The sequence below is a fragment of the Motacilla alba genome, chromosome 4, assembly GCF_015832195.1.
Source record: "Motacilla alba alba isolate MOTALB_02 chromosome 4, Motacilla_alba_V1.0_pri, whole genome shotgun sequence".
Classification (NCBI taxonomy): domain Eukaryota; kingdom Metazoa; phylum Chordata; class Aves; order Passeriformes; family Motacillidae; genus Motacilla; species Motacilla alba.
Window position 1 is genome coordinate 10,829,221 of NC_052019.1, and position 13,759 is coordinate 10,842,979.

At 38.6% G+C, this 13,759-nt stretch overlaps 1 protein-coding gene across 3 annotated transcripts in view; it reads left to right on the plus strand.

Moving 5' to 3' along the window:
- Nucleotides 1-13,759, plus strand: part of AFAP1 (actin filament associated protein 1) — a 111,054-nt gene that overhangs the window by 64,225 nt on the left and 33,070 nt on the right. For all 3 annotated transcript variants that reach the window (XM_038134743.1, XM_038134745.1, XM_038134744.1), the window contains exons 4-6: nt 2,916-3,024; nt 5,610-5,821; nt 8,849-9,028. In XM_038134743.1, coding sequence (XP_037990671.1) covers nt 2,916-3,024; nt 5,610-5,821; nt 8,849-9,028 — 501 coding nt within the window. The remainder of the gene's footprint in view (nt 1-2,915; nt 3,025-5,609; nt 5,822-8,848; nt 9,029-13,759) is intronic.

The following is a 13,759-nucleotide window of genomic DNA, read 5'->3' on the forward strand; positions in this document are numbered from 1 at the left end:
ATCAATTGTGATTTTTTAATATCAAAGCAGCCCCATATTTATCAGAAAGTATTAAATGTTGGATGTTGCTGTTTCTTCCTTCAAAAAAAATATTCTTTATAATTGTTTTCAACTTTGTTATGGCAAGCACTGCAAAATGCATTTCAGAGAGGAGGGCCCAGTTAATTCAGGAATGGATTCCATCTGTGTTGACCTTGGCTGCACAGCCCAGCCCGCCCCAGCTGTATGAAGTAACTGGTGCTCCAGCAGGGTCGAAATCAGACAAGCACCATTTGTGTTTCATTTCCTTTTTTCTTTCTTTCTGAATAACATTTTGTCTAAAAACAAGGATTTTTTTTTCTCCTGATCTTTATTGGAACTTCTTATTTGTCCCGGGATAAAATACAGCTTTGAAACCTTGGTGCTGTGTCAAGTCAAAATTGGAATGACTCAGGACATGTATTTCCTGGGTGAATAAGGTTCAATAATGATAGGAATTTCATATATTGTATGCACCTGATGGAAAAATGGTTTAAGGCTAGACCAAGAAATTAATTTGTCTAATGAAAAGGGTGGTATGAGTCTATACTGCCCCAGGAACAAACTGTGACCCCAGTTAATGAGAACAAGATTCTACCCATTTGTGTGAAGGGGAAAATTAACTCTTTGGAGGCAGTTCTGCCTCTTGTGTTTAGCACTTCAGGCTGCACAGAGGTGATATGTGTAGAGCAATTAATAATTGCTGTCAATTTTCCAACAGTAATGAACATGTAATAATTTTTAATGTCCCTTATGGCTGTTGTACAGCAGCAGCTAACCTTGAAAGACTCATTTATTTTGTCATGATGTGCAGGTTGTCAGTTTGATTTTTTTCAGCGAAATTATGGGATCACTGCACTAAAAGTCATATTTTTGCTTTATTTTGCTTCTTTGACAGATAATTTCTCTAGCAAATCTGGTCTGTGAGGAAATCTCATTTGGTTCACATTGTAGGTAACAGTAATCACCAACTGTGATTTGTAATTGATTGTGACATAGGAAGTTGGCTGTATCGTTCGATAACAGAAGTAATATTAGCATAAATTTCAGTCTGACCAGGAATTTCTGTGTTCAGTTGTTCATTGTTTGTGAAAAAGTTTCCCATTTTACTTGGTGTGCAAAGGTAAATTCATGCTGGATGAGCTGAAGGGCAGGGTTAGTCACTATCTCCTTGCCTTCCTGCACTCTGGGATTGCACAAGCACTTACCTGCAAGGTGGAATAACCTCCTTGATGGGAATTTGACTCCAGAGCACTCCAAGGGTGGGACTCATTTATGATGGTGTTAAGAATTGGGTGACTGAAGTAGGTGTGTAATCAGCAATGAGATTTGGAGATGTCTAGCTTGGAAATATTCAAAGATGAATCCAGCCCTGAAAGTGCCCACAGAAATAATTTCACTACAGGTAATGGCACATGTTATTAAAGTTCAGGCTCCTCCCAGGTAACTTCAGGTCTGTAGCAAAAGAGGAGCCCAGTCCCTGTGGCCTCATCTGTGTGATGTGGAAGAAGGCTCTGCGAGACTGGCCAGCCCACCTGAGGTATACAGTCCTGGTCTGTATCTGACCAGCTTCTCACTTCAGTATCTCCCTTTATTCCCTCAGTTTGCACTGGATCAGTCCAGTGCAGACAAACACCATTGCATCTCTGTCATTTCATAAAAAAATGAATCTTGAAAAACTGTTAATGCAGAAATGCAACTCTGCTTGCAAGTTAAATTTTTGTAATCATGCAATAAACCACTGGTGCTGAAAAAAGGCTTCAGTATTTTCTCTAACACATAAATATGAAACTAAAAACCTGGGGCAAATATTAATAGGTTCCATAAAATACAGTTGTTTTGGTACTTGTTAAGGAAATAGAACAGTAAAGTCATATGGAAGAAGTCACAGAGTACTAAGTTTACTTTGTTATTATATGAACATACCACCAGTTGGTCAGATTTAAATGAAAAACAGGTTTATATTTAAAAGAAACAGGTTTATATTTAAAATTTTAGAATTGGACCTAGTATTTGACATATTTATTTTGTCATGTAGTAGTTTCTTGATTTTTCAAACTTTTCCTTGTTTGTAGATCACCTTTCACTATGAAGAAATAGCATTATAAACATTAATATGTATATTGAGAATTTATTTGCCACTGAAGAAACACCTGTCATGAAAATATAGTTCAATTTTCTGTCCTTAGTCTCTGCCAGCCCTGGCTTTTTAACTTTTCTACAGTGTCCAGCCAAACTGCTGTTTGCTGCTCTAATGTGAATTATTTTAGGTGTAAAATGCTAATAAATTAGCCTTAACACTGTAAAGTAGTCTATGCATAGAAATCTCTTTCCTACATAGACCCATTAGATTTAATTGGAGAACTATATCTTTTCAGCATTTTTACCACTTAATGCTGTTGCAGAGAAAAATTCTTTTAATGTAGCTTTTATATTGATCTTGCCATCCTTAGCAATGACAAGTAGGATTCTACAGTGCTTATCAACTCCAGAGGACTCAGTTGGAGGACATGTGCAAAGGTTTTGTTTCGTTATCGTGAGTAGAGGTAAAGGTCTGGACAATAATGATACATTTGAAAATGTATCAGCATGTTATGAAACATAATTGAGTTGCTTTACTGCTTCAAGTCTCAACCTTTACTTATTATTGTTTAATTATAACAACATATGAGGAACTTGAGATTTGGGCTTGCTTCTCATCTAAAAGATGCTACCTTGCAGAGCATCTAATTGAGCCCGCCAGAGCCTTGCCTTTAGAGATAGTTAAGAAATAGTCACAAGAGCAGGGTTTATGTAGCTGCTTGCATTGGCACTCATCATGAGCAGATGTTCTGTCCATGTTTAATTTAATACCTTGTTGGTCTGTAATCACTTTTTCTGTTTTTTTGTTCATTTAGCCACCAGATAATGGGCCTCCACCACTGCCAACATCCTCCCTTCCTGAAGGCTATTATGAAGAGGCAGTGCCACTTAGTCCTGGGAAGGCTCCTGAGTACATCACTTCCAGTGAGTAGGATATTTCCAGGCACTTTCTGAGCAGTTGGTGACTCCAGTGTCCTTCAGCTTTTTTAATATTTGAGAGCTCCATCTCTGTTGGTGCTGTGATGATGTGTCATAAGAGTTACTTCGACAGTTTGGGCCAGTTCTCGTTGTCCTTGCTGGCCATGCATTGGATTAGTTTGCAGAAATGTTTTAGTGTGTATTGGATTGGTTTGCAGAACTGTTTTAGTGTGTATTGGATTGGTTTGCAGGACTGTTTTAGTGTGTATTGGATTGGTTTGCAGGACTGTTTTAGTGTGTATTGGATTGGTTTGCAGGACTGTTTTGATGTGCTCAAACCAGGCTCCTTTTGCAGAAAACTAAAGTAGGTTCTCAAGTGAGGAGCACATAAATAGGTTTCAGCAGCTCTTGCAGAAAGAGGGTCCACATTAGGCATTAACCTTCCTGACTGCTTTGGACCACAGACAGTGGGGACATTGGACCAGGAGTCCAGAGTTAGATATTGCCCAGAGTAAATCCCTCTAAATTGATCACACTGTGAATGTGGAGGTCTCAGAAACTGGTGCTGACCTGCACATCTGCCTGCTTTGCCTCTATTGCACTGAATTGCTTGCTAAAATAGACAAATAAAAAGGAAAAACAAAAAAAGGAACTGTTGGAAAGATGTGATCTGCAGCATTTCTGATGACACATTGTGGAAAGGGATGAATTGGTCACAGCAGCTCCCACAAGCCACGTGTGAAGCCCATGGCAGTACTTTTATGCCCACACATTCAGGGCAGTAGGCAGAGGGCTGCCTTTTGCTGTTTGCCAGAATGTCCTTCTGCAGCAGCCAAATGTTCTTTTTCACACCCAAATACTTCCCCAAAGACCTGTGCACTTCAGTGGAGCTGTGCTGAGAGCACCCTGATGGAACACTGCAATGTCTGCTGTGACCTTTACACAGGGTCATTTATGCACCATCTTTTTGCTGCTTTTTTATTGGCTGGAGTAATTTATTACTTGTGTAGGGCTGATTTATCTCTAATCATTATTTTCTATGGTCCAAAGATTAAAAGCATATCTTCCCCTATTTTATAGCCATTTTAATTATTTAAAATTATCTCTCTGTTCTTAAAACATGCATAGGAGTCACCTTAAAACTAAAATACTATTCATCTGTGTACTGCACAAACTGATGTTATCTAGCAGCTTTTAATTAACCTAAGAAATTCAAGATAAGAGGGAGTTTCATGTACTGGAAAGCAAATGAAAGAACAGATGGACTTAGAAGAGCAGCAGAATCACTCTTCTCTTCATTTCCTCCCTTGAAATGCTGCAGGGTGGTCCTGCTATACCCTGTAACCCAGTGAGCTTCTGACTTGGGTTTTGTTGTTAAACAAGAGCTATGCTCAGGCAGAAAAATATTAATAGTGCAAATATTAATAGCACTGCTAAAAAATCACCTAGGGAAAAATAAAACAAAGCATGAAGCTGATTTCTTATTGTACTTAACCATTTAAACGCTTTAAGATATTTAAGATATCAGCCTTAATAGTTCATTAATAATTCCTTAATTTAAGTGTGTGTGTATATATATATATATATCCAGACATTTAAAGCTCTGTTAGTGATTTTTGTTATATTTTCTTATGTTCTGAACTGTATCATATCTTAACAATTGTGTTAAAAGAATTCCTCTCGTCACTGGTCATGAATTTGTTTTTAAATTCAGTTGTGCAATTAGTAATACATCTTCACGCATGCAAAATGTCCACTAAATCCAGTTGTGTGGTAATTAAAATCAGCTACCAAAGTATATTCAAAGATATAACCTTAGCTGTTTGGAGTATTTGAGATGGAGAAGACAGTAGAAAAAACTGCTTGAAGTAGAAGGAAGTGCAAGAATGCATCTGTTGGGATAGATATAATTATTTTAAGTAAACATTCCCATGGAATATTTTTGTAATGTCATTAATAGCAAGGAGACTTACATACCATGTGTCTTACCTGTAAAAGTAAACCAGCACTGAAGAAAATTGCAGTACATAGTCATGAAAATGAAATATCTGTAACTTTACCAAGTCCCTCTAATTGGTTTGTAAAGAAGTGCTTGCATGTAGATGAGGAGAGTGTGTATGACGTACTTGTCTGTATTTGGGAATCATATGAAATGTTATGGTGGGTAGATCCTGCCCCATAATGTATTCTTATGACCTTTGCCATATGGGGTGTTTGTTTCTCCATGTGATGTACTGAAGCAAGATGAAGATGCTTCTCTGTGAAAGAATTAGAGAAAGTGAAGCTGTCAAATAGTATTTTGAAGATAATGAAAAAACCTAAAATTCTAGCTATGTATTCCCAGCCTATTGTTTCATTAAAATTCACAAGGTGTCTGTATGGGTCTTGGCAAAGTATCTTATATTTAATTAACGTAATGCATTGATATTACTGAGCACTGAAACAGTAAGTTGTTCATGGCTGACTTTCAAAAGCTTTCACTTAAAATGCAAAAGCTTTCACTTAAAATGAACCTTCTTGAGGTTTTCAGTTATTTCAGTGTGCTTCATGGCTAAGTGTTTTAACCTAATACTTTCACACTTTTATTAAAGATTATGACTCAGATGCCATGAGCAGCTCTTATGAATCCTACGATGAAGAGGAGGAGGATGGAAAGGGGAAGAAAATGAGACATCAGTGGCCTTCTGAGGAAGCCTCTATGGATCTGGTGAAGGATGCCAAAATCTGTGCCTTCCTTCTTAGAAAAAAACGATTTGGGCAATGGACCAAACTACTGTGTGTTATCAAAGAAAACAAACTACTGGTAATTCTCTTTTTTTAGCTAGCTATATTTTCTTTGTACCTTTAGATGATGTATTTATTTTTACAGGAATCTGATTTTTGGAATATGTTCTGCAAACAGTAGCCAAGTCTGCAGTAACCTGACCAAAGAGTTCGGTCGTGATTTACCCAAGAAGCAGAAAAGCACTGAAATTATAAGTGTATCATTTCACCACTTAGAACTTTGATTTTTATTTCACTTAAGCTTGAACCCCAGCAGTTCCCTGATATTGGAAAGAACATCTGGCCCATTATCTTCTAAAATATTTAATTTGGAAAAAAATAGTTGCTGAAACTGTAAATCCAGTCTTTCATTCCCTGCGGACAAAAATCTCATAGGGAGCTCTGTGTGTGAACGGTTGGATCAGACTGCTGGAGAGAAAAGTCCCTTGTTGGACTGAGAATTCACTTGGCAGCATATGCTGTGGTAATGTACACACTTTAAACTAAACCTTTGCCATCTGTTCTGCAGCAATTATGATGCAGTATTCACACGATGCACAGCTGCATTATAAAAGGGACAGAAACAAGTGGATGTATTTATTCCTTAAGCAAATCTGTTATGCTTCTTTCTGATTGGAGGCACCAGTGAAAGATTCCATTAATTACCCGCTCACAGATGTATTTTTGTTTTCTGAAAAGAGACCTTAATTGAGGGAAGCATTTACTGTGTGTCATTAGGAGCAAACTAATATTACTATATTAATTAATGTGTTAATCAAGCTTATATTAATCAATAAGTTGGGGTCCTCAGTGCTCCTGCCTTCTCATGGGGTGCTTCCAGACAATGTGCTTCATTACATAACAATTACAGCAGTATCCCAAATGTTAAAAACTGATTAACAGGTCATAGAACATTTTCTGGAGAACCTCTCTATTCTACAGTGGTACAGTGTAGTTTAGGTGTGTTCACTTTCCAACTACATTTGTGCTTATGGCAGTATAGCAAACAGCAGGATGTGACATGGAGGGAAGAAATTTCTGAAAATGCAGTTGGGATGAATTTGCTGGTTTCCAGTAGCTTTAATTTTTGTACCCTCCTGTATTTAACTGTTGAAAAAACAGTTAATTCTGATTCAGCTTTTATTATATTCTTATAATGCCATTATCCTTAATGCACATTTTTATCACCATACATCAATATCATATCAGATTTCAGGACCATCTGATAACAGCTTGAAGAAAGGAAAGAAAGAGATGGATAAACAGATTTTTCCCTGAAGTCATACAGCATTTGTTCTACAATTACATGTATTGTTCCATTTAAAAATATGTTATTTTTTATATTTTCATTTCCTTTACCTACATGTGTGGTCCGAAAAGCTTTTTTTTTTCTTTATAGGGCACATCTTTCAGTAATTCTATAATGGGGATTAAGAAAATAAAAGTCACAATAGGAGTCTAACGACCAAGTTACACAAGATTGGTTTATTGTTTAAAGGAGGACTTGGACAGTTAACTTATGAGATATGCAAGTAAAACAAATATGTGTTCTTAGGGATTAGTAATTGCTTGTGTCATAAATGCAGCTGTCATCATAAAACAAAAATATTTTAATTAGAATTAGACATTAGAAATAACTTTTAGTAGGGAATTACTTTTCACTTAAAGTCTGTTAGGGACTCATTTTTCACTTAAAGTCTTTTAATATATACATACTTCAGTTTTAGTAATGTATAGTTTTAAGTAAAATATTTAGATTAATATAAAAGGAATTACAAGCTGTTTAATGGTTCTTAAAGTGAATAATGTTGTATATCTTCTAGATTTCATGGCTTGAAAACCTAGTATTTTTTATACGTTGCAAATTAAAAATCTTTGACCAAATTGGAGAAACTTTGTAATGGGCTTTGGAGACTGAAGGCTTGTCAGTGATCTGCAGAGTCTGGTTTAGAATTGGCTGTATTTGCTCAGCCTAACTTGTAGTGTTTATAACATACTTTTGTCAGTTGTCTTCCAGACAATTGCATCCTGGCATGAATCCTGCTGCAGACATGCAGAAGTTCATGTGCTTTTCTCTATTCACATAAATGCTCAGCTATTCTTTGTATGCAGATACTGGTTAGTCTTATTCATTGTCAGACCCCTTTATTATCAGGTGACTTTTTAGCCTTAGTGCTTATTTGTATGAGGGAAAGCCCAGTTTACATAAGTATATGAAATAACTGTGTGTCTGTATGGAGAGCTGAACACTGTTTGCAGTCTTTGGGAGCCTCAGCTGCACTGATGGGTTGGAAGGTGGGAACGGAGACTGGGTCTGTAGGACAAGTGATGTAAAGAGGGAGCCCTCTGTCTTCAGATCACCAGTTCCAACAGAGAGCAGGTCACCAGTGACCCAGCAGGAAGTGGCTGCTCACTGACAGCCTTTACTGATGAGGGAAGAAATGTACGTACATCACTGTAGCCAGGAGCTTACAAAATGAAGTAACATGGAAATTTGTGCAGGGACTATTAGCCTGTATTAACTGAAAAAGTGTGGTTTTATCCACTTTTCATGAAGTTTTTTTTAACTTATCTCAAGTAAAAGAGCAGATGAGTAAGGCATGTGCCAGTGTCTTTGCAATTGCAGTGTGTAGGCACTGATGTAGATGGGCCTTCATATGCTGGTGTGTCACTGGAGGGCAAGGTAAACATCTGGGCTTTAAAGTTGTTAAGTTACAAGTTTATTCTGCGGCTTCATGTGAACAGATATCCTAAATCACCCTCTTCCTACCTGGTCAAGGTCAAGGTTGAGTCATAAGGATAATGCAGAGACCCTTAATACTCTCCATATGTTGTACCTGTCCTGCAGTAAAAGACATCTATTATTGTCAGTCTGGAAGTAATTTTGCTTTACAGAATGGATGAGTTTGCTCTGGCTGAACTCTGTGGTATGTGGTAAAAGGATTTGTAAAACGCAATATTCAAAATTTTCTGAATTAGAAATATAGCATTTCTTTGTAATAAGGGTTTTTCCCCAAGGTTCAGAAAGAGAATATCTAACTCTGGAACTTCCCTTATGTTTATTTAGTGTTACAAAAGCTCCAAGGACCAGCAGCCCCAGATGGAGCTGTTCCTGAATGACTGCAGTATCACCTATATTCCCAAAGACAGCAAAAAGAAGAAGCATGAGCTGAAAATCTCTCACCAAGGAGCAGATGCCCTGGTTCTGGCAGTGCAGAGCAAAGAGCAGGCAGAACAGTGGCTAAAGGTAAGGGGGGATTTCTGACCAGGAGTTTTTCTACCCACAAAATGTTCACATTGCTCAGTTGCTGTTACAAACTGAGAAACAGACAACAACTTCTAGACAAATCCAGACACTTAAATCTCATCTAATTTGGGACTGCAGAAATACAGACTTTTAATTCAGGCCTCAAAGCAATTCTTCAGGGTTAACCCAGTGCTGCTGCTGTGATGGTTTTCACTACTAGTAACACAGTAATCTGGCACAGAGAGGAGAGGTGGCAAATTCCCTCGCATCTTCTTCTCCAGTTCATTTTCCAGAAAGATTTGGTGGTTAGGGCACAGTCGTGGTGAGTGGAGGGTTCAAATTCCCTCAAGTGGAGGCAGCATATTTTTGGCAAGGGTCACTTTTTTAAAAAGAAGATTCTCTGAGGAGATACCTGTTTGAATTGCTCTGAATGGAGAAAAATCCTTCAGCTTCTGAAGGCCATTCAAGTTTCCTAGTTCTGGTTTAGCAGTATATCATCTGTTATGGTTTGTCCTGCGAATGCAGACTTGGGAGAAATGGGATTTTGTCATCTTCCATTCCTCTCTGTTCAGTGTCTGCAGACATGGAAAATCCCAAGGCAAGGGCTGCAGTTACAGATCCTAACCAGATTACTTGTATTTATGTTGGACTTTGCCAGTCTCAAAGGTGGAGGTCAGTGAAGTAGTGTGGGAAACTATCACTGCAGTTGCAGTAGCAACTGTTTTAAGACCTTGAAATCCAGCCTTTTAAATACATGTGTAAGTCTGAAGGCATCAGACTCATCAGGCATTCTCCATGCTGTGCTCTGATCCAACCTTATATGGTACTTATTTTTCTAAGAATAAATTGTATTTCCCCAAATACAATTGAATTAAACACATAGGAATTTCCTGATGGCAGACAGTTTTTCTGCAGAAGAGGGAGACATAAAATGCAGCTTAAGCGGTATAAATTCTGCTGTGGGCTAATGTACTAAATGGAAAATTAATCTGTAATTTCCTATTTTGCAATATTTGAAGATACCTTTTGGGGGTTTGTGGTTTATGTGTGTTTGGTTTTGACTCTGTATTTTAGCTTAGAAAATGCTCTATTGTCATTTTAATGGCAACTAATCCCAGCCATGTATTTGTTAGGCTTCTTCTAACATCAGGGTCTTGTTCTAAGTTTTAAAGTCATGCAAGTGTCCCACTAGTTCAGCTAGCAGTTCAGAACCCCTGATTGGAATGAAGAGAAGTTCATAAGTCATGTTCCCTTCCGAGGGAATTCCGCTGTAATTAGATCATAGAAACTGCACCCTTGTTTCCTGCGTTGTTCTAAATTCGGGTTTAGTAATGCTGAATTCACTGGCATCTATCAGACGTTCTTTCATAAAAATCGTTGGTTTTTTTTTTTTTAAATTGTATATAAAGCATCCCCACACAGACAGGCAGAGCAGTACTAGTTTTTTCCATATCCCAGATGCATTCCTGCTGCTTCAAAATGAGAAGAAAAAGAGGGATTTTGTGCAGTTGCATGTTCACACAGTTGTGTATTCTGTGTGTCTGCAAAGCATTTGGAGACAGTCTGACAGCACTTTATTTAGCTCCTTCATGCTGCAAAGCTCTCTATTCGTGAAATCTTTCAAGTACATGGCACTGTTACTGTACTCAGCTTCCAAGTACTCAGTGCTGCTTCAGCCCTTTGCTTCTGCAGTACAAATTGCCTTTCCCACAGCTAACCAGAAATGATCTCTGCAGCTCTTGCAACAGCTCCAGTCTTTTCCAAAAGAAGTACGGCCTTTGGAGAAATAACACAAGCATTGCTTTCTGTATTTTTTAAAATACACCAAAATTTAAGGATTTTTTTATTATTATATAAGCAATTATGTTCGGATCATTCAAGCCTTAGTCAAAATCAGCTTCTGAAAATCATGTGTGGCTTTGTGTAGGACATTCTTACACGACAAAAGAGGTCACTGCTTCTTGAGAGATTTTTGCTTTCCCCGTCTGTCAGTCAGAGGGCCAGGGTCCTTCCCAGTGCTCTGTCCCTTACATGTGATTTTTGTAGTTAATAAAATGGACAGATCCAGAGACTGAGAATGAGAAAGGACTCTGCAACCACATGTTTAGAGCATAAGATGCCTTGTTGGTCAAAGATACTGCACCAGTGTGTGCCATTTGAGGCAGATTATCACCCAGGAGCAATGGGCTCTCATGAATTCAAATGTTTAGTGTCACATTAAAGCTTTGCACTTGAACCTAAAAAGCTCAAAATTTTTTTGGAGGCCAGATTGTCCCTTGAAAGCTAAACCAATTTTTTTTTTTACTATTCATGTATGTAGTCTGTACAGAATATGTTTATTAAGTAAATAATTAAAAAATATCTATTGGAAGACAAATTCTACATCAATGTAGAATACTTTAGACCTTTTTTTTTTCCAAAGATGACACCAAAAAAGCCCCAACTGATAAACATAGTGCAAATTGAAGTCTAGACTGGAAACCACAAAGGGAGTTTCAGATTTACCAGCTAACAAATGCTTGATGAAAACAGATAGTTGATGTCATCAAAGAGCCTGTCAAGATTTCAGAAGAAGGAGCAAAGCTAGTATAAATTCAGGCTAGAGCTGAGATCATCTCAGTAATATGGTGGGCAAAAAAAGTGGTGGAATTTTCCAGACTTGAGTCCTAAAATGCTCCCACAAAAATGTACATGAAAAAAATGTGTGCAGTTACACACTCTGACCCAAAATGGATCTTTTTCCATGCGTGCTTGAGTATGTGTGCATCTGTGCACCCTTTTGTGGTCAAGTAAGGTCTGAAATTTTCCTGTTTGTCTCAGCACATCCAACAGACTGGTAAAACTACACTTATTGGTCAGCATCCCTGGGAAATGCTGCATTAAAAATAAAAGGACTAGTAAGACCATGACCTTACAAGAAGATGCTTGTTCAGTGGCTTCGTTTGTACAGATGAATGTGCTCTGTGTGCAGAACCCTCAGACTAGGCCACAGAAAACTGCACTCAATATTAGAAATCCATGGATGCCAAAAAAATTAATTTGAGGTAACTTTTTGTAGAAGACTGGTAGAAGGGGAAAATGGTCACAGTGACTGGTCCCAAGACTGCCTCTTCCTCGTAACATTCCTCCTGGAAAAATGTATTTCTGATTTATCATGCATGAGATGTAATCTATCATTCTGGAGTACTGGTCTTGATTTTCATTTTTCCCTAACATTAGGCACCCTTAGTTAACTTCTCTTCATTTTATGGTGCTCTGCCACTGTGCAGCAATCTCTCCAGCTGAGGGTCTGTAATTGAGCAGTGAATCTTCCAGCCATAAGGAGACATTGCTTCATGTATCATTTCGACAATGCTCAGCCAGTTCTAAACTTGTCATAATAAGGAGGATATTTTGCCCTGAAGAGAGAATAAAATCATGGTTGGGACTGTATCCAGTCATCCAAAGGCTCTGCAACATTCCTTTTAGGGCTGTTTAGCTGGTTGACCTACCCAGTTTTTCTGTCTGATTAACTGTATGTTGTCTCTTTTGAAAGTCTGTGAAAACATCTCTTTTTTTTTTCACTGTCCTGAGTTTAGTGAAGGTAGTCAAGTAACTTCTGGCCTCCAGTCTTTATGTGAACGGTTTTACTGAAGAGTAAACTACTGATAGAGCTGTTCTTTAGCCAGTTTATATCAGCATGAAATTGAGCTTGTAACTGTAAACATTGTGTGGCTGCTTTTGCTTTCTATGGGAATTTCTAGCTAGAGATCTCCAACACTTCAGGCTTTTCTTTCTTGGCTTATGTAATGCTCCCCAAAGAGGTTATTATCTCCATTTTGTAGCTGAGTAGAATCAAGTGCTGAATGGTCAAGCCCTAAAACTGACTAAAAAAAGTGGTTTTGGGGATATATACTTGGTACTTGTGATTTCCATGTGGCATTTGTTAATTTGTAACAAACTTAAAGAATGTACTGTGACCCAGGGCAGTGGGGAACAGGTTCTTTCTCCACTGCCCATCATCACCAGCAGCAAAGGCTGTGCAAACTAAATGAAACCTCCGAGGAATTTCACCCCTGTTGTCTCAAACAGGTCGTTTAAAATACCTCCGTTCAAGTCACAGCAAGGTCAGTGAGTTTGCATTAGAGCTATTTAGGGCCTCACCTGCAGAAGGAACAGACTAAACTGTACATGGGAGTTTTGACCAGTCTGCAAGACTCTGCATGTGGGCAGAGCCAGAGGATCCCAGCTTGGCTGTGAGCCAGAGCCTCTGTGTGTGTGTGTGTGTGTGTGTGTGTGTGACCAGCACCATGGAAAACAAAACATTATTTAAAGGAACCAGATGTATATGTAAATTAAAAAACCCAACCAAACCACCCATGAATACAGAACCACAAACATCCTATTTACTTGTTTTCTCGGTGATAATTTTTTTTGGGTTTCCTGGCTAAAATCACAAATGTGAGCTGTTGCAGTCGGAGCAGAACCCAGGAGGGCTGGGACTTCCACCACTAGATAGTATTCCTCCTCTCTCCTACTCACAGCTTTGGATGGAAAATCATTTAAATCACACCTAGCTCAGACTCACGGCCTAAAGTGCCATGTGCATCTCTGCAGCACCCAGGCTGGGGATGCAGCTCCCCCCGGCACAGGGCACCTCTGCCCTTGGAGCAGCAGTGCCTCCTGCCACCCTCCCCAGCCTCTGGGGAGTGCCTCCTCCCTGGGCTCTGCCTGATCCAGCAGCCATATGTG